General features: G+C 39.0%; 2 protein-coding genes across 15 annotated transcripts in view; one reads left to right on the top strand and one right to left on the bottom strand.

The window, feature by feature from the left end:
• Window positions 1–9,248, top strand: part of LOC103052449 (protein zyg-11 homolog B) — a 17,660-nt gene extending 8,412 nt beyond the window's left edge. For 2 of the 12 annotated variants that reach the window (XM_088153781.1, XM_088153780.1), the window contains exons 7-17: window positions 12–111; window positions 189–242; window positions 362–523; window positions 614–661; window positions 1,391–1,532; window positions 1,671–1,732; window positions 2,154–2,230; window positions 3,093–3,190; window positions 4,003–5,040; window positions 7,523–7,610; window positions 9,199–9,247. In XM_088153781.1, the coding sequence (XP_088009907.1) occupies window positions 12–111; window positions 189–242; window positions 362–523; window positions 614–661; window positions 1,391–1,532; window positions 1,671–1,732; window positions 2,154–2,230; window positions 3,093–3,190; window positions 4,003–4,193 (934 nt within the window). In that variant the 3' untranslated portion in view covers window positions 4,194–5,040; window positions 7,523–7,610; window positions 9,199–9,247. Of the gene's footprint in view, window positions 1–11; window positions 112–188; window positions 243–361; window positions 524–613; window positions 662–1,390; window positions 1,589–1,670; window positions 1,733–2,153; window positions 2,231–3,092; window positions 3,193–4,002; window positions 5,041–7,522; window positions 7,611–9,198 lie in introns of those variants that run through there. The other 10 variants (XM_007430898.4, XM_025168365.2, XM_088153782.1 and 7 more) reach the window with 9 other exon arrangements.
• Window positions 7,268–19,797, bottom strand: ECHDC2 (enoyl-CoA hydratase domain containing 2). Of its 3 annotated transcripts, none has more exons than XM_007430899.3 (10): window positions 19,440–19,797; window positions 17,939–18,006; window positions 17,584–17,671; window positions 15,949–16,035; window positions 13,031–13,123; window positions 12,774–12,830; window positions 11,675–11,862; window positions 10,287–10,337; window positions 9,381–9,428; window positions 7,268–8,739 (listed from the first exon to the last, which is right to left on the bottom strand). In XM_007430899.3, the coding sequence occupies exons 1-10, from the start codon at window positions 19,585–19,587 to the stop codon at window positions 8,662–8,664; spliced, it is 906 nt and encodes a 301-aa protein (XP_007430961.1). In that variant the 5' UTR covers window positions 19,588–19,797; the 3' UTR covers window positions 7,268–8,661. The 3 variants fall into 3 exon arrangements, with proteins under 3 accessions (XP_007430961.1, XP_007430963.1, XP_025024134.1); XM_007430901.4 differs by lacking the exon at window positions 19,440–19,797 and adding an exon at window positions 19,274–19,403; XM_025168366.2 differs by lacking the exons at window positions 17,584–17,671; window positions 17,939–18,006.

Raw genomic sequence — 19,797 nt, 5'->3', positions numbered from 1 at the left:
TTAAATTGTAGGTTTGTGGCTGCCAAATTTGTTGTTCAGTGGCTTTGTAATCAGGAAAATCAACATATACAAAGAATTGCAGTTAATATAATCTCTATCCTGGCACTTAAGGTATGTAGTTTTACTTTTAATCCAATATTTTCACTAGGTCTCCAAGGTATTGCTTTAAATGTCTGGTTTGTTTTCAGCTTTCAGATGAGCAAGCAGCACAACTTTCTGCAGAATTCTACATTGTTGTTGGGGTGAGTCCTCTATGTCTCCCCTGTATAATAGTTGAGTAAGCATGTTAAGGGGATAGGGGATTTGTACTTTCCATATTTTTATATTGTGGTATTTATAGTGCTATCCTTTTCCTTTGTAGAAACTGCTTGAAATAATTGAACAAAAAACAAATCAGAATGAATTAGATACAACTTTCCATTTTACACTTAGTGCACTTTGGAATCTCACAGATGAAGCTCCAACTATGTGTACACACTTCATGGACAACAAAGGACTGGAACTGTTTGTGCAAGTTTTAGAGGTAAACAGGGTAGTTGTTGCTCTGATAGATAGAACACTAGATAAGTTGATAGATAGAACACGAGTTTAGTTCTTAATGTTTTCTTTGCAGATTTTTTCTTCTGATTCATCCGTACAACACAAAGCTCTTGGCCTGCTGGTAAGATAAGAATCAAGTGCAGCATACAAAAATCATTTCATAAAATAAACATGGATTTTATTTTTTAAGATGTAAATAGATTGTTTAAGAGTAGAGTGTTCTTCCTTATCTTATCTGCACCAGCCATGACCAAAAGTTAGGAATACCAACTGAAATAAAGAATCTCCAAAAGAAGTTTCTATAAAATTTCCCTTCATTTGCCCTCAAAAGTTCATAAAGCTTTATTTTAATTCAGTACAGCCTCCCATACCTCAGATTGCAACCCCTTAGAGCTTCCTGAAATGGGCCAGCCAAAATTTGACAGCAAAATGGCCAATTTTCAGCAATGCAAGTTTTAGGAGGAAAACATGCTAAAATAAGAGTAGAATTAAGAGTAGCTATATTAAGCCTCTGCAAAACCAAACACACCTATTTCCACCTTTAACTCCCCCCCCTGGACAAAAGTAAAATACAGGTAGTCCTTGTGTAGCGACTGCCTCATACAGCGACCTCTCGCAGTTGTGACGGTGATGAAAAAGTAACTTTGGGACCAATCTTCACATTTACAACTTTTGCAGGTCTGTAGAGTAAAAGACAGCTGAAGTAAGATCATAAGCACAGTCACAGTTTCACTTTGTGACTTTGCTTAATGACCACATTGTGGTCACTAAACAAGGACTACCTGTATAGGTAATTATCAGGTGCTTGCAGTCTTGTTTTCAAAGTTGTATTTTTTCCTCTCCTAATAAGAACAATGTGGCAGAGGTGAGAGAGCTGCATCCCAAGCTAATGCAAAAGGACTTCATGGATCATGTCAGTGAACTTCTGAACAGTGCTGAAATGGAAGTCAGCTATTTCGCAGCTGGGATTACTGCCAATTTGCTATCTAGAGGTGAACAAGCCTGGACATTGAGTCAAACACAGAGAAGATCCTTTATTGAAAAGCTGGTATAGTGGCCTCAGTACTGTAACTCTCTTGAGCATTTTCAAGGTTGACTGAAGTGTTAAAACTTGGTGTTCTCTGTTACAGCATTCAGCCCTTTTGAAGTGGCCAACACCAGAATGCAAGATGGTAGCACTGCCAGCCTACAGGTATAATGTTTGTTAAAATAAATCTTGAACAACAATTCTATACTTACTGCTTACACCCCTGCATGCTGTCTGCATGTGCTCATGCGCTAGTGGACACCTTTCCTGGCATATGCCAAGTTAAAAATATTCTGTTAATTAAACATAATTAAAACAATGAAAAACAAGTACAGTGAAAACAAAATGTAAAACATAAAGCTTTAATTCACATATGTATTTATTAATCTAACACGTACAGTGGAACCTCGGGTTACGAACTTAATCTGTTCCGTGACTCTGGTCACAACCCGAATTGGTCGCAACCCGAAGCAAATAACTTTCTTTGGAGCCATGCTGACAAGCACACCAAAAACCTTCCAAAACGCCACAAAACACACCACAAGCCTCACCGAACGTCTCCTTGCTACCGCAATCTCGCCCACAGGAAGCCACGACCGCGTGGCAGCAGGGAAAATGGCCGCGGATCCAGTTCATAACCCAAGGCGGAGTTCGCAAACCGAGGTAAATTTTTGCGGCCGGAGCTGGTCGTAACCCGAAAAGTTCGTTAACACAGACGTTCGTAACCCAAGGTACCACTGTATTTATTAATGTAACACTCTAACATGTTCATAATAGATTTCAAGGCTATAGAATTTTACTGGATCAAATGAAAGGTTACATTTATGTATATCTAAAGCCAAGGGCAGTCAAAGTGCTGGATATTATTGGCCATATAATACAAATTACAAATAAGCCTGCAAGTTTGAGTACCCTTATCTCTCTAGTACAAATTCTTCCTACGCCTTCTGTGCCAACTTTAATGCTATCTAAGATTTCCTCTTAGAAGCTGGTTGACAAACTCAGATTAGCATTAGCTGCTATTAATTTGGGGAGCAGTGTAATTCTTATATATAATGCAGAAATATAGGGTATGAGAAGAGAGAAGCGAGCAGATGTTTATGTGAGCCATTTTTAAAAATTATCTCTCCTTGGGGTCACTGTAGTGCAAAACAGGGACCACCTGTTGAGCTTTTTAATTCCTTTTTCTTCCATTTGCATTATAACACTTGCTCAGTATTTTATATTCTTCATATCACTGCTTTAATGGGTTAGCCATTTGTACAACTCCTGCCATTAATTGTACTTCTAATTCAGGATCTTAGTAGTCCAAACTGCCACCCTCAGCTATTTGCATATCGCACTAGTAGATAATCACAAGGTGCCTTGGAAATGCAAAAGGGTATTGTATAGTGGCTTCATTGACTTCATGATTTAAGAACTTTCCAGGATACAAATACCTGATGGTACAAAATCAATCAATAACATATGCTTATGTTTGTTTTTTTATGACTGATAAACTTGCAAGATATTCTTCAATCCTCAGATCTCTCAAGCCATTTTACCCACTGCTTGACTGCTTTGCATTACCTGGAGTACAGATCTGGGCTGTGTGGGCTATTCTGCACATCTGTTGCAAAACCCGTATGTATTCTTCAATAAGCCTGTAATCTTCCATTTTTTTAAAGTTGGGTGTTTGTTTAACTTTTTAAACGGAAGGTGGAACTATTGTATCAATTCATAACTAATGCCAAATATAGCACCCCTGCTGCATGAGCTGCACTGGTTGCCAATCTCCAGGTGCAATTCAAGGTGCTGGTTATCACTCATAAAGTCCTACATAGCTCAGGGCTGGTTATTTGAGGGACTGCCTGTCTCCCATTGTGTTCAGTGATCCTATGTGCTCCAACAGGCTCAGCTTGCTTAAGGTCCCATCAAATAAGCAGTGTCACCTAGGAAGTGAGTCTTCTTTGTCACTGCATCTGCCTTTTGGAACGGCATTACCTGGAGATCTAAGCCTTGGATTAGGATGTTTTTGGAGGGCCCCTTTTAGTTGAGAAGTTGATATGGAATTATAATATGTTCCCCCGCCCAGATTTTTTTTTTTTAAAATAGAATATTCTTTCTTTGAACTTTGTGAAACCGCCCAGAATCATTTTGAAGTTGGGCAGCCTAGGTACAAATGAAAAAAATAAATAGAGTACTTATGAGCAATGGGGGAGGAAATGTGTGAACCGGAGGGATATTTCCAAATTACTGAAATGTATTTGCCTTATGTTGGAATCTTGATTGGAATTGCAAATCAGCATGATTTACAGTTTTACTGATACTGAAAACAAAGCCAAGTATGTTGCAGCATGCAGTGTTTTTTACCTAATCTCACAGTCTCTAACACCCATATTTTAACACTGTCCTGTTTATGATGAATGGGCTAATAGTCTTCTATTTTTCCTTAGCTGCCAGATACTGTGCAATGTTAATAGAAGAGAATGGACTACAGCACTTACATAATATCAAAGAAAATGACCAGAGTGATCCTGATGTCCAGTATCTAACAACTGAGATATTAAGTTATGTGGAGACCCATATGAAGTATTATGGAAAGCCTAAACATCTAAAGGCACTACAAGCCAAATCAAATGGATAACTGAGAGCATCTCTCTATCTCTGCCATACAGTGTTGATGGGCTGTGCTGGTGATCCCTTTCACAGTCCTTATTTATCAAAATGGCCCTTCTTGTATTGTTTGCATGTCTTCTATAACTAGCCTTAATTTATGGCTCCTTGTATTTTGACAAATGGGGCAAGGTACCAACTCTAAAGAAAACTGCTTAACAGTTTAACATGTAGGGCTCGAAGAAAGACTTTCAAGGTGCTGGTTTTTACAGAGATAGTTGGGAAGCCCAAGGCGCTGCAAATGGAGGCTTTGAAATAACTTCTTTTCTTGCTAGGGGTCTCTTTATTTTACTATCCATTCCCCATCAGTAGTAGAATTGGTATTGCTTACTGATTGCTGAGACAAAATAGGAACAGCTTAATGTTACTGATTTAAGGTAAAATTCTTTTTTAAAATTGTAAATTGTAGGGGGCAAGTTCTGGATAAGGACTTGCCCCTGGCTTGTTTCTACTAAAACAGTGAGTCTGCAGCAGGCAATGGGGTCAGTCACAAGCCACTATTATGCACTTACAGGTGGTAACTTCGTGCATGTTCCAAAGAAGAGATTCTGGCTTTAGTTGATTGTATATCAATTTTTGCCTTGATGTAACATAAACCACTGTGTTACTGCATTTTTTTCTGTATATACAAACTATTTTTCTATGAGTGAGAAAAACCTTTCAAGGAACTTTTTAAGTTTTTGTCTAAAATAAAAGGCATGTTCTGTGATGGCACTTTAAACTGACTGCATGTTTTTATCTTCAAGAAAATTGGTCATAATGCAAAATAGAGCTTTCATAAGGGTGAGATTCACTACGTGGTAACTAACCATGTTTAGGTGAGTTTTATTTTTACTGTCCTTATTAGTGGTATTAGGTATAGTGTTTACATTCTCCCAAAGTAGGTTGCTTGGATTAATTGGTGTGAGAAGAAAATAGATAATGTATCATATGGGAAGTTGCTGGCATAGTTGAAGCAATATATCCGAGGAAACTTGGGGGAATGGGAAAAGTTGTGAAGAAAAATCTTAAGCTAAACTACATCTTCCACTCTAGAATGGTGTGTACCATAACTGAGAGGTTGCATTTTCTGAATAGTCAAGTTGGCCATCTCTCACTAATGAAAAAGGGAAAGTCAGTGTAGACTAATATTTTAACTTTCCATACTGCTAATTATTTGTCAGTCAGTCAAAGTTTATCTCAGTCAAAGACCAATATAGAACAAAACAATTATTCTGGAATGGGGCCTATTTACAAATGTAAGCACAAGAAAGTATGGATTTTGTCCCCTGGTCTCAGGAAGATCTCTAGATCCTCTACCCACAATGTTCCTGCATGTTCCCACAACTCCTTGGTAAATGCTGCCACCATCCACTTTCTTCCAGAGAACGTCCCTCTCTATGCTGGTTTACTCAGAAGAAGGAAAATGGCAAATCTCATGCCTTTCTTTTCTGTAGCTTAATGAACTGCAGGAGTTGGGAATGTGTGTGCTGGATATAAAATCTTCTTAGAATGAGGGGCTGATTGGATAATCAATGCAGGGATTCATTATCAATATCAAGGATAAAGAACTATACAGGAGATGAAGCCAAAAGGAGAAAAGGAATGAAATAACAATTGACACCTACTGGGTTTTACTCACTGGCTGTTCCTCCAGCCAGAAACGGGGGGGGGGGGGGGGGACAAAGTAGACAGAACAAAATAGGACAACAGATAATAAAAGCATTGCAATTCAGATCATTTGCCCCCAAATAAGTCAACATTCTAATTTGCATCTAGCTTCTGCTACTTCCTTGATTGGTATATATTTCCTGGATCACCAATCCCAGACTCTTAGGACACTGATTACCAAACCTTGAGATGGCAGGAGGAGTTTCTCCTGTGAGAAAGAAATCAGCAAAGTGGTGGTGGCTCTTCTTTTGATGTTTACCTAAGAGGGGAAATCTTCCTGTTCTTGACTGGCTCTTTAGTAGACTTATCCAGGGATAGATTGCCTTTGGCCACTATGTAGGCCAGTGTTTCTCAGCCTTGGCAATTTTGAGTTGTGTGGACTTCAACTGGCTGGGGAATTCTGGGAGTTGAAGTCCACACATCTTAAAGGTGCCAAGGTTGAGAAACACTGATATAAACAAACTAGATTTAAGTAACAGCTCAATTTTTCCTTGAACTCTTTCATACCCGAATGTCTTGGAATGGGTTTTCTCCCCATGTGCTACATCCTACACACCTGCCTTCTTGTACATTAAGCTTGGGATTCCTAATATGGTATACTTGGCTGCCTTGCTCGATGCTTGACCCAGCCCAGCCCCATTTTATTTTGTTACCAGTTGAATTCCTTCTCTCTAGTTTGGCAGCAAAAAACATGTTTGATTAGCTGGCTCTACAAATAACAATGGCCATACCAGATTTTACCAAGGCCTATTTTAGTCCAGCATTTCTCACAGGGACCAACGTGATGACTCTGTGGCATTCACATGCAGGAGGTGGAGACGTACCCCTCTCCTGCTGTTGTTCCCTGCAACTGGTATTTGGAGAAATGTCTCCTTGCTCCCCCCCCCGCCATTGAATCTCAAACTAATAGCCATCAGTAGACCAGTTCTCCATGAATTTAGCCAATCCCCTTTTAAATCTTTCCAAGTTAGTACCAGCATAACATCTTGGTAATCTTCTTTTCAATCCCTTTCCTAATTTTTTCTAGCGCAGAATTCACATTTTTCACAACTGAACACTGAATTGACATCTTTACTTCAGTATCCATTATAACCCCAAGACCTTTTTCCTGGTTACTATATATGTGAAGTTACATATTTTTTGCCCAATGTGCATATCTTTACACTCATTTAAATTGAACATTTGCCATGTGATTGATAATTGTTTAACCAGATCTTTTTGCATGATCTCTTCAAAATCATATTGGATTTTTTGGATGAATAATTTGTATGATCTACAAATTTCACCAGGACACAGTTTAATTCCAAATCAAGTATTTGCATGCTACCTTAAGAGATCACAACCTACTCTCTGATTTCATAAGAACAATCATTAACAAATGTCAGCAAACAAGTCTGGAGAAATTAGAACTATCCACTTTTAATAGATTGAGCAGTGTTCCCATTATAAGGAAATTAACAAGGGAACACTTACTTGTTTTCAGTTCAGTCTTTTAATTCTGAGCTTTATGTAATTCATAAACACAAAGAAAACAGTCATATAGTTTTATATTATTTTCTCATAGACAAAATAATTGAAGTACTTCTTAAAATGTAGGGGAATTACATGAAATTCTGCATTTAATGGCAATTTTTTAAAAAAATCCCTAAGGTGACAATGGCAAACCACTTCCATCAATACCAAGAAAACTGCATTGGTTTATCCATACAAATTAGCAGGAGCTGAGCTTGACTCAAAGGTAACTTTACTTTTTATACGTTATTATAAATGTTCTTTTGACAAAAATCTTTATCTTTTGTACACTGATTATAAAATCTAACAAATGCAGTTGGTTGCTCTTTGGGATGATATACGTACATTTTCTCCTCGTTTAGCAACTGCAATCTGTTCCAGTAAAATGGTTGCTAAGGAAACAATGTGACAGAGAGAGAGGCGCTGCAAAGATCACTGGTTGCTGCTGTCTCATTTAGCTAAAGTTTTCTCGTGCATCAATGCCAGTGTTACTCTCATTCCAGCATGCGCTATTGTCAGGCACAGAAATTTGGTCATAAGTGTGCGCATTGGTTGGAAAATTATTTTTTTTATTGCCATTTACTATTGTCATATTTGTGAATGGTCACTAACTGAGGTAGTTGCTAAACGAGGACTGGCTGTATACATGACGTTCAGATTTGGAAGATGGTACAACTGTAAATCTCCTTCCTTTCTGAGGCCATACATTTGTTCTTAAACCTTTTGTGGAATGCCTGGTGAGGATATCTATGATCCCAAATGGATTGAAAATGAAAGCCTCAGTTTTTAAGAAACCGTAACAGAGAATGCTGACTATTACCAATGTGTGTCATCAACAATTGTGAATTCATAATTGTGCATTATCTGAAAAAGGAACTTGTATTCATTTATCAGTAGATGCACCTGACAGCCTGTATAGGCAGTGCAAGAGGATTCCCCTGACCAAAGGCTGCAGTGATGAAACCACATTTCACTGAGAGAACAAAATTATTTGTAATGTAAAAATAGGGATGTATGAAACAGTTTTTACATTACTGATTCCGAGGGGAAAGTTTCAGCCTAGTTTTAACAATTGAGGTTTCAGTGCTAGCATCCACAGTCATCCCAAGAACACCCCTTTACATTGTTATTGTTTAATTCTTATATCCAAAACAGATTCTAAACAAAAAAATTATTGTCTAACTATGAAGCTTATAAGGAAAAGCTTTCTAATAAGGCACAGCCTTTTGATCACCTCCTTGTAGTGTATTCCAGCACCTGCAGAAACGGTGTTAGTATCACTTGCCACTGAACTTGGGAGGTCGCTTCTCAATAAACGCAGCCATCCCCTCCTGACGGTCTCTGGTAGGGAGATTCTGCATTTAAAATACAAGTCAACCATTTAATATTTCATCTCCTAACCTTCTCAAAAGTTGTTGACCCTTTCATTTGATAGACTAAAGCTTCCATCCCCTCAAACTGCCCAACTTTGTAGGCTCGGGATGATTGGGGCTGCAGCCCAAGACTTCTAGAGCATAGTCCTAGTTCCCAATTCCCATTGTCTCTTTTTCCAATCAAAACTCCTAATAGATGGGCTCTATATCTCAGAAATAAACTAATACTCACTGGGTTTTTTCATTGTTTTTATTTGATCTAAGCTGTTCAGAGTAATTTTGGAGTTGGGTGGCCTCCAAATATCATAAATAAATAGAGGCAAAGGCAGATGTACTTAGGGATGTGTGTGTGTGTGTGTATGTGGATACACACAAAACCGTAATTGAGTTTACTAGATTTTTTTTATTGACCCGGTGTGTGTGTTTATTTGTATTATTCAGAACTGAAGAATGGAAAAAAGTAAAGCATTCCAAATGTCTGAGAAGTAAGAACACACACTGAAGCTAAAACGTAGAAACATCTGGCTCTTCTTATATCTTCACAAGTTGCTATGCCACTAGAAAACCTAACTTTTTTTTTTTTTGGAGAAGGAACAGACTAAAAAAAGAAAACTCTGAATTACCTGGGCATAACACATTCTTTCAATAGCCATTCCTGAGGCAATATCAACCTGAAAAGGAAGAAATAAGATCTTTTTGCACACTTGAAGGAAAGCACTACCAAGCTACCAATTCAGAAGTTAATATATTAGTATACAGCATTAATGAATTATGATCAGCCACGTTGGACTTCCCTTACGTTTCATCAGTGACCAAGACAAGGTTCTCTCTATCAAGCAAAGCTTATTTTGGCACGTTAGCATTAACAGATGTATTGTAGAAGCAGCTATATTAGATACCCACATCTGATAAGGTTGGATTGGGCCAGAGATAAAGAACCTTGTGGGGATTTCACTATGAAAGTGGGCATGACCTATGCAACTGTTATACGCGCACATGCACACTATCCATGTCTCCTACAATAACTCTCCGGTTGCCCTTCCTGACCCACCAGTACATAAACTCAGGAAGAGGTTCTACAGTAATAGTAGTTGAAGCCTCATTGCTACGTGGAAATTGATGATTTGGAGGGGTATTATTCTTCTACCTCTCTATCCTGGTGCAGCATTACATTACCTTTTTGTCTCCCTGCTGAATACACTAATATTGAAAATGCTGCACCAGAATGAAGAAGCAAAGGCTGTCATCTGGACATTTCTTGTCCCTACTTCTGATTCAGACCATAAAACAGGTCTGTCGCTCATGTCAAACTACCAGACCTGGGCTGCAAATATACAGAGGGCCACTAGGTGGCAGGAAAGAGATACAGACAACTCGACTCTTGCTACAGTATTAGTGGTCTGGATTTCTGCAGCTTAGATCTGGTAGCTCTAGTAAAATGCTGTGTGTCTTTTTAGAACATTGTTTCTATAACTTTCTGTGGAACCTTAAATATAAACTGAAGAAACCTTGTTGTAACAAATCATTACCTCAATCCCTTTGTTTATAGCCAATTTACCCAGTCTCACAGCTATTGGGGCCTTTGAAAGAAAAGAAACATGTTTGAATCAGCAGAAATATGTTTGTTTGCATGTACACATACATATATACATTACATTAATTCAATCCCACTCATAACTCTAGTCTGGACAAAGTGCCTCATGAAGGAACTCATAGTCAACCAGCAATATGATAGCAATATGTCATTTTTACCTTAAAGAAAGTAAACACGGGACTGCCTATGGTATATTGTATAAATTCCTAAATAAACAGAAGACACTTTGACTTTGCAGAGGATACACTATTCAGGGAGGCATCAGGAGTCTTGAGGGAGTCTTTTATACTTTTACTTTGCAAAAACAAAACCAAGACTCCCTCAAGACTCCTGATGCCAAAGAAAGCTGAAACGGAGGAAATCCCAGGGTTGTAGGCTAAATTGGAAAGTTTAGATTACTATCCTAGAAGAAGGCAATGGCAAACCGCTTTTGTATTGTCACTAACAAAAACCCACACGGATATGTCCATGAAGTCACTAGGAGCTGAACCCAACTTTGCCTTTATTTAAGCAGTCTAGACAAAATTCTAGCTTCAGCCATGCTTGCCTTGGAGTTGTGGGAAGAGAAGGAGGAAAAATAAACAAATGGACTATAAGGTCAACTTTTGGTGACAAATCAGGATCTGCTGACACAGAAAAGATAATCTGTATTAAAATGATAATGAAAGCAAATTATATTTAGCTTTACATACTACGTTTTCAAATAAATGCTGGTGTTCTAAAAATAAGATAACCCAAATGGCAACTATGTCAAGAAATATACTGCACAAATTAGGGAAGAATCCCTTTAGCACAGAGCAACTTTAAATTTACAGCCATTTGAGAGTTGTTCCAGTTATCTAAGTGAAATTGTCATACAAGAAATACTTATTCTTTACTTAGCTTATGCAATTCTTCTTCTACCATAAGGCAATGACCTCAGATGTTATGAACGTTCACAGGGAGAGACTAATAAAAAAATAGCTATATTCTTCTTGCATTTTGTGAGTTCTTTTAGTTCACCTAGTGTAAATCACTGAAACAGGAATAGTGATGTATATATTTCTGGTGCAGTAAAGCCATTAAATCTTTATTGTTCATTCAGGACTTATGGGTATCTAGTTAGAGTTTATCAATGGACATGGTGTCTTATAAAACAAAAAGAATTCTCTGTCACTAAGATCCTTAGCACCCAAATATAAATATTTGGGACAGGTTGAATTCAAAATTTCATTTGGCATAGTCTTTAGAAACATTCAGTATAGTAAAAAGTATTCTAATTATTTTTAAGCAGAAAAATATTGTTTCTTCAATGATATAGAGGAGGGTGAAGGATACACTAACCTGAGGAACAATTTCTTCAGCTAAAGTCAATGCCCTTTGGTATGCTGCATCCCCTTCCTCATTCTGTGGTACCGTGTGATTAAGTAGCCCCATGGAGAAGGCCTCTTGCCCATCAATCTGTCTGCCAGTGAAAATTAGCTCTTTGGCTAGGCCAATGCCAATACAGCGTGGTAAGCGCTGTGTTCCACCTGGACAGAAAAAAACAGCAAAATTCCTCAACCAGATTTAACGGAAAGCTGTTATATGCCATGGTTTCCATATTAAATTCCACAAAGAGTAATTCATATTGATAAAGTTCAAAGTGTTGATTAAAGTGCTTCTCTAAATTCCTCTAATGGCTCTTTGGAGATTTATTTAGGTTGAAATCCAGTTCTTACTAGCCTACTGATATCAAACTGGGCTACTGTCAGTCCTTGAAAGTTAGACTAGGTCAAGAAAGAGGGGCATCAGGAATTCCAGGAATGCTCTTTATTGTGGAAAGGTAGAATAATATAATCTTGAAAACCTGCCTAAGTTTCTCTCTGCCCCACGTGATACTAAACAAAATCAAGGCGGGGTTAGAACTGTGTCATCTTTTCTGAAAATCCTTCCTTAACAGTTCTTTCATACTTTCCAAAAGTCGTCTCTAAATTCCTTTACACCTGTATAAAATTATACTGGTACAGTGAAACTTCATTTTAACAGAATAATTCTTTAGCAAGGAAAAAGAGGGGAAAAACCTCTGTGCTGGAGGGAGGGGAGTGGCAGACCTACTCCTCTACTTGACAGCAGGAAACAACGTGTAATAGCAGCTTGATTCCTGGGAGATTTGAGGAATCTGGAAGTGGTCTTAGTTGAGAGTTCCTAGCATGGATGCAACCTCTTTGTGAGAAAGAGATCTTAAGAAAATATACTATATATCACATTCATTTATATCATATTGCTTATAAGAGAAGAAACGATTGGTGTTCCCATATTGGAAAAACAGATTATACAATAGGAACTTATACAATATAAGATCTGGGAACTTATATTAAAAGCTATTGCTTGTTTTAGCACATTACAGTACAATTGTATGACAAATGAAAAAGCAGCAAGAAAGTAGATAGTGCAACATTACCTGCACCAGGGAAAAGTCCTCTGGTAGTTTCAATTAAGCCCATTTTAGCCGATAATGCTGATTTGAAGAAAAGACATATATAAGAGCAAAGCGTTAAATAAGCATAAATGTGGTGCACATTTAACAAGTCTTAAAAATACTACAGTTTGGCTGGACCAAGTTCACAAGATAGGGGAATAATGCCAATGGTTAGCTTATGACTTTCAAATGCTACAGTTTGAATAAACAGAAAGTCCCAATTATGCTGATATACTCACCTGCTACTCGGAGATCACAAGCTAGTGCCAGTTCCAAGCCGCCACCCAAGGCATAACCATCAATTGCAGCAATAGTTGGCATTGGTAATGCAGCTGCAAACATTACAGAACAGGATCATGAAGTGCACTCTCAATAGAGTAATAAATAACATGGCAATGTAGACTTAGCACGGATTAGCCCTTTGGCTTTTCTGCTCTTTAATCTATAGAAACAGAGCAGTTTCTTTAAACATTCATCTGGATGTACTAGTCCTAACTAGGATCTGCGGCTAGAATTTTGCAGAGAATAGCTTCTTCATGGATTCTTAGCACTACTAGGTAATGATCCCCTTCAGGGATTGTGCCCTGATGGTAATGAAGTACAGTGCTTAAACATCTCAATGATGCTATGAGCTATATCATTGGGAGTGCATGCTCCCAGAAGGGTCTCCCAGGATGAGCAGCTTCACAGATGAGGAATCAGACTACTGTACGTATGATCCACTAGTGAAAGAAATGGCAACCCACACCAGTATTCTGCTAAGAAAACCAAATGAGCATTTGCAACCAGGACAATGTCAACATAATACCGAAAGATGTGTTCCCTAAGTTAGAAAGTATCCAAAGAGCTATTGTCCAGAGGGCCAGGACAAGTAGTACTGGCACTTGTGATAAAGCTGGATTAAAGGTGAAAGGGCATCCAGCTACCAAAGTGCTTCCCAGAGGCAAAGGTTCGTTGCTAAGCCATTGGTACTGTATATGGAATGTCAGAAATATAAAACAGAAAACCTTGACGTTATCAGAGTAGAAATGTCTAAACTGAATACTGACATTCTGGGACAAAAATGGATTGGAATGGGCCACTTCACATCACAGGAGCATCTGATCTTCTACTGCATATGAGAAAATCATACAAGAAATGGATGTCAAAGTCAGTGTTCAGTCACAATCCCCCAAATGATAGTAATCTGAAACACTTTGTCAACAGAAAGACATCATGCTAATTATAGGAAGTAAAATAGCATCTGGCATAATGAGGAACTTTGATCTTGGTATACAAAACTAAGGAGAACTCAGACTAATAAAATTCTGAAAGAAAATTCTACGTTTATAGCAAATACCTTATTCTAGCATCTAAAAGACAATTTTACACACGGACATCACTAGACAGACAACTTAGAAATAAAATTGACGATATACTCTGCAAGCAAAGATGGAAAAGCTCTGTTTATTCAGCAAAAACAAGACCTGGTTTGACTGTGGCTCAGATCACAAAATGACAAGTTAAACTAAAGAAAACAAAACTATCAGGTCAATAAGATATGACCTCAGCAATAGTTCATATAATTAAGTGGTGAAGGTAAATAATAAATTTAATGGGTTAAATCTGAGTCCCTGAAGAACTCTGGACCAACATTTATGACATTATTAAAGTTGAACCAACCAAAGTATCCCAAAACACAAAAAGCAAATAAAAGCAAAATGCTGATACTTCAAAAACAACAACAAGAAAGAGATGAAACAAAAGGCAACAGAGATACATTTGCCCAACTAAATGCTGAGTTCTAGAGAAGAAGAAACAAGGTGTTACATCTAAATAAGCAATCCAAGGAATTATAGATAACAAATGAATGGGAAAGAGGTTTAAGAAAAGTACAGAAATCGTGGGAATCTTTTTTGCAAAAATGGCATACTAAAAGAAAAAGCACAAGGATCTACTAGAGAAGGAAAATATAAAGAACAAATGGCATTAATATATAGAACTATAGAAAAGAGATTCCATGATTGATCATATGGACAAAGGTTTGGTCACTGAAGTACAGCTAGTGTTCTGGAAAGTACAGGTAGTCCTCAACTTATGACAGCAATTGGGACCGTAATTTCCATCGCTAAGCGATGCAGTTGTAAAGTGTGACTGCATCACTTAGTGACAGCAATCCCTACAGTCCAAGTTGCCATTGCTAACCAAGTCCAAGGGTGCGGGGGAGGCATGCTGAGGCTCGGGAAGGGTGCACGGGCAGGCAGGATGTGCAAGGGTACACGGGAGGTGCAGTGAGGCTCAGGGAAGGTGCGCGAGGGTGCATGTGGGTGTGCAAGGAGCAGGGACGTGCAGTGAGGCTTGGGGAGGGTGAGTGGGGGTGTGCAAGTGGCCAGCATGGCAGAAGCACAGAGGGGCTGGGGGAGGGAATGCGGGTGGGGGAGACTTACCCCAGCGACTTGCGACTTCCCTGCCAGCTTCCCTTTTGACTTTCTGGGGAAGCCAGCAGGGAAGGTTGCAAATGGCAATCACATGATCGCAAGGCGCTGCAGCCAGTCGTAAGTGCGAGCCATTTGCCAAGCACCCAGATTGTGATTGCATGACCGCAGGGGTGCTGGGGGACAGCTGGAACTCTGAGGACTGGTTGTAACCACCATTCATTCAGCGCAGTTGTAACTTGAACAGTTACTGAATGAATGGTCGTAGGTCAAAGACTCCCTGTACAGTATAGTTAAATGGGCCCTAGAAAATATTGCTAAAATCAAAATTGGAGTTGATGAAATGCCACTGAATCATTTAAAATCTTACAAGATGATGCAACTGAAGTGCTACATGGTTTGTAAACAAGTATGGAAAACACAGCAATGGTCAAGACAAGGAAAAGATCAATGTATATTCCAATACCAAAAAAGACAGTGCTAAAGAATGCTCAAACTACCAAACAATTGCAGAGATCTCACATCCTAGTAAGATAATGTTCAGGATATCTGGAATGAGAGGTGCCAGATGTACAAGTTGGATTCAGAAGAGGCGGGGCACCCAAGATCACATTGCTGACATCTGATGGATAATGGAAAAAGCAAGGGAGTTCCAAAAACATATATTTTTGCTTTATTGATGACACAAAGGCTTTTGACTGTGTAGTTGCTTTATATTAGAAGACTGATTCACTTGTACTTACCAATGTTGTCCATTAAACTTCTGAGCCTCTGAACAAAATGGTCAGCTTCAACATCACTCATCCGAGCACGCTCTTTTAAGTCAGCACCTATGTTTGCATCACCAAAGCACAATTTGGGGAATACAGGAAGGAAAATACTTGAAAGTAATGTTTCAAATGCAACAATATCTGCTCTGTGAACTACAGAAGAATCATATGATGGTAGAAGTAAGCACACCTAATTCTCCATAGAATCAAGCAGTTCACTGCTGATATATCCAAAATTGATTACAGTTGTCTGGTTTTAGGAATATTTATCAGTTTTAACAATCTTTCAATAAATTCCAATGGACTTATGTATCACAGAGTAGACTATCTGAATTTAAGACAAGGGGAAGAGTAGACAGAAAATCCTGAGCAATACCTAGCTTTGCAAACTTACAAACCTAGAGTTTCCAGCTCCATCTGAAATGAATCCTGGAAATATCCCCCTCCCCAGTAAATGGGTGTGTGTGACATAATGATATGTATGCATATAATGCCAGAAGCCACTCTCTCAGAACAAGCAAGGTGGGACAAAAGAATTAATTTATATAAATTGAACTACTAATAAAAATTAATTGTCCATAAAATAAAAGATAAAATAAATAAAATAATGAGAGCCAGTGGGAGATTGTGAGTTCTGGTCCCATCTTAGGTGCAAAGCCAGCTGGGTAACTTTAGGCCAGTCACTCTCTCTCAGCCCTAGGAAGCAGGCAATGGCAAACCACTTCTGAAAAACCTTGCCAGGAAAATGGCAGGGACTAGTCCAGCCAGTTGCCAGGAGTCAAAAGCTGACTTGAAGGCACACACAATAAAATAAAATAAAATAAAATAAGATGCCCCCTCACACACAAAGACACACCAGTTCATGTACACACACAAACTCCCTTCCTTTGTTCCAGCAAAAAAATATCAGGATGGAGATAGGGTGAGAAGAGAAAACTGGACAAAGAGTAAAAAAGAAAGAAAACCATTTTAGGCATTCACCATAGAATTAAATTCACCAGGTAAGCAGCAGCTCATTTTTCTTCAAACTTCAAAGTAATTCAGAAGTGATGTATTTCATCATTTGCACCTCTGCCCACTTGCTTGCTTTCAAAAGTATCTTCTCAGGGAATGTAGGACACCCACAATCGATTCACAGGTGAATTCTATTCTCAATATCAATTGCAGAAGTTAAATGAATGTTCTATAAGAGTGTATTTTACAAGGTTATTGCAGTTCTGGTGTGCTTCAGAACCAGCAATCAAATTCAAGATCTTCAAGAGTTTAAAGTCGGGATTTCAACATCTCTACCCTTCCCTGGTAATATAATCTCAGGAAAAGGAATGAAAGTGTATCTGATCTAAACAATTACGTTACTGCCCAAAAAAAGAAAAATAAAATAAAGAACCGATATTCCTTAAAATATATTACGAATATAGTAATTCGATTTATGATTCTTGATTTGAAATTAGCAATTTCTGAAATGGCAACAATATATAACAGAAACAAAATATACAGGAAATATATTTTATTAACCAACCAAGTGGAAAGGATAGGTCAGGTGATGTATTTTCTTCCACTCATTCTCATTTTTCTGGCTTTTCCAAATCAGAAAGCAGCTTTACTTACCAGCACAAAAAACACCTTTTACTTTGCTTTTGATTATTACAGCACGGACACTTTCATCAAAACAGAGAACATCAAGGGTTTCATATAACTAATGAGAGAAGAGAATAAATCCAAAGTTCAATTCAATGAAAACTTTCCTTGAGCCCATGGCTGTGCGTTTATGTGATCATGCTTTAGCTAATTATGTATAAACTGGTGAGTACATAATCTATTTTTGGTGTGTGGCTTCTACTCCAAAATCTATACTATGATCTAGGAAACTATCATGTCACTGACAATTATAATGATCTTGGACACCCATACACTTTCAAATAATACCTATATAATGGAAAATTAACTAAATATCTTCACTTACTTCATCCACAAACACTTTCCCCAGGGAGTTTCTGGCATGTGGTCTGTTCATCTGAATTTCTGCAATACCTTTATTCCCAAAAAGAATAAATAACATACTTTTTAAAAGAGGTTTTATGTTTTAATTATTTCTTACTTAATCAAAAAATGTTTAGACCAACATTCAGCTCAAGCTTTCAAGTCAGCTCATAATAAAATATTAGAAAATTCAAATACTATGCTTCAGGGTTTGGTTTTTTTTTTAAAAGCACAATCATTTCAAAGAAGCCTAAAAAACAAATCCAGAAATAAAAGCAGCAGCGAAACGAAATCTTGTGGGCTCAGTAACTAATTAAGGTCAGTGTTGGAGACCACCAGGGCATTCTGGAGCTGTACAATGGACACGGGAGTGATTTCCAGGGAGAATGTAAAACACTTCTACATTGCAAATGTCTAAGAAGTTATGAAAGCAAAGCTGCCTCTTTACCTTTTTAATACATCCCTTTTCACCATTTTGTTCTGAAACAGGATGAGCTGAGTGGAAGGGGGAACTGTGTATTACTGACTTTTGTGGATTCTGCTCTTCCTCAATTAAGCATGGATATTTTATAGCTTTTTTTGTATGTGTGTGTTTTTGAGTCAGTTTTTACTCCTGGCAACGGCCCCTGCAAGTCCCTGCAGTTTTTTAGGCAACATTTTTGGAAGTGGTTTGCCATTGCCTGCTTTGTAGGGCTGAGACAGAGTGACTGGCCCAAGGCTGGCTTTGTGCCTAAGGCAGGACTAGAACTCAGAGTCTCCCATTTTCTAGCCTGGTGCTTTAACACTACACCAAACTGGCTCTCCTTATAGCTATACTGCTTTATAACTATACAGACATTTTTAAATTGCATTCGCTACAATTAACCGTATGGCAAGCCTCTGTGCAGTGGGGCATTAGTTTCCTTAAAGGAATCAGACATTCTCATGTGGCCAGGATCAGTCCAAGGATAGGGCAACCTCGTTTAGCTTAGCTTCTCTCCCGGGCCCACACAGTTTCACACATTCTAAGGCAGTGTTTTTCAAACTCGGCAACTTCAAGATGCGTAGACTTCAACTCCCAGGGGAATTCTGGGAGTTGAAGTCCACACACCTTAAAGTTGCCAAGTTTGAAAAACACTGTTCTAAGGGGCGGGTCATGGAACCACCTAATGGACACAGCTCCGGCCTCCTCTAAATTATCCGGTGACGATTGGCGCCTTCCCTGCATAGCTAATAAGGGGGAGCGTCCCTGAGGTCTTCTACGATTGGCCGACGGCCTACAGCGTCCTGGATCGCCAAGAGAGGACCGAGCGGGCTTTGGCCGCGTTCAGCTCCGTACCTGTCTTCCTGTCGCTCAGCTGTGGCAATGGGGAAGTTCCTTCTTTCGGCCCAGCGGGCAGGCGGAACAATGGCCGGCCTCTTCCAAGGGGCAGGCGTACAGTCACTTTTACTGCACGGTTTCTGTGGACTTGACAAGCCTTCGGGAGGGGCCCGGCGCCACTTACCGCAGTCTGCTTCTCTGTGCACGTGTAACAGGATCTCTTTTTTCTTCTCTCCGGACGCGGGTCTTCTCGGAAAGCTGCCTGCCGTCCCCAAGAGGCTCTCCGTAGAAAGTAATCGCAGCGCAGCGGTTGCTTGGCCCAGGCGGAGCATTTTAGGACGTGGCAGTGGCTTTCTTGCTTCCCGTAGCAGCTGGGCTGAATTAAACCAACAATCCAGGCTAAGCGAGGCTCCGTATTGTAATTAACGAAGCAAGGCTGGAGGGCGGGCGAGCCCCAGCGTAGTGTTGCGGTTCAGTTAAAATAAGTCTTGTATCTTGATGCCAGCTGAAACAGGGATCCTCTACTTTTTGAGTAGCCAAAG

This window comes from Python bivittatus, unplaced genomic scaffold, assembly GCF_059951505.1.
Source record: "Python bivittatus isolate LINGU-HERP-01145 unplaced genomic scaffold, Pbiv_v1 ctg000700_np1212, whole genome shotgun sequence".
NCBI classification, from domain to species: Eukaryota; Metazoa; Chordata; class Lepidosauria; order Squamata; family Pythonidae; genus Python; species Python bivittatus.
Note: the sequence above shows the minus strand (reverse complement) of the source record. Positions and strands in the feature narration are given on the sequence as shown.

Bases quoted from the DNA above. Each gene is read 5' to 3' on its own strand.
- ECHDC2 (XM_007430899.3), bottom strand. From the start codon at position 19,587: ATGCTCCGCCTGGGCCAAGCAACCGCTGCGCTGCGATTACTTTCTACG. The intron at 11,863-12,773 runs GTAATGTTGCAC...TTTTCTGTCCAG, and splicing joins AGGACTTTTCCCTGGTGCAG to GTGGAACACAGCGCTTACCA. The intron at 10,338-11,674 runs GTTAGTGTATCC...TTTCTTTCAAAG, and splicing joins CTGAAGAAATTGTTCCTCAG to GCCCCAATAGCTGTGAGACT.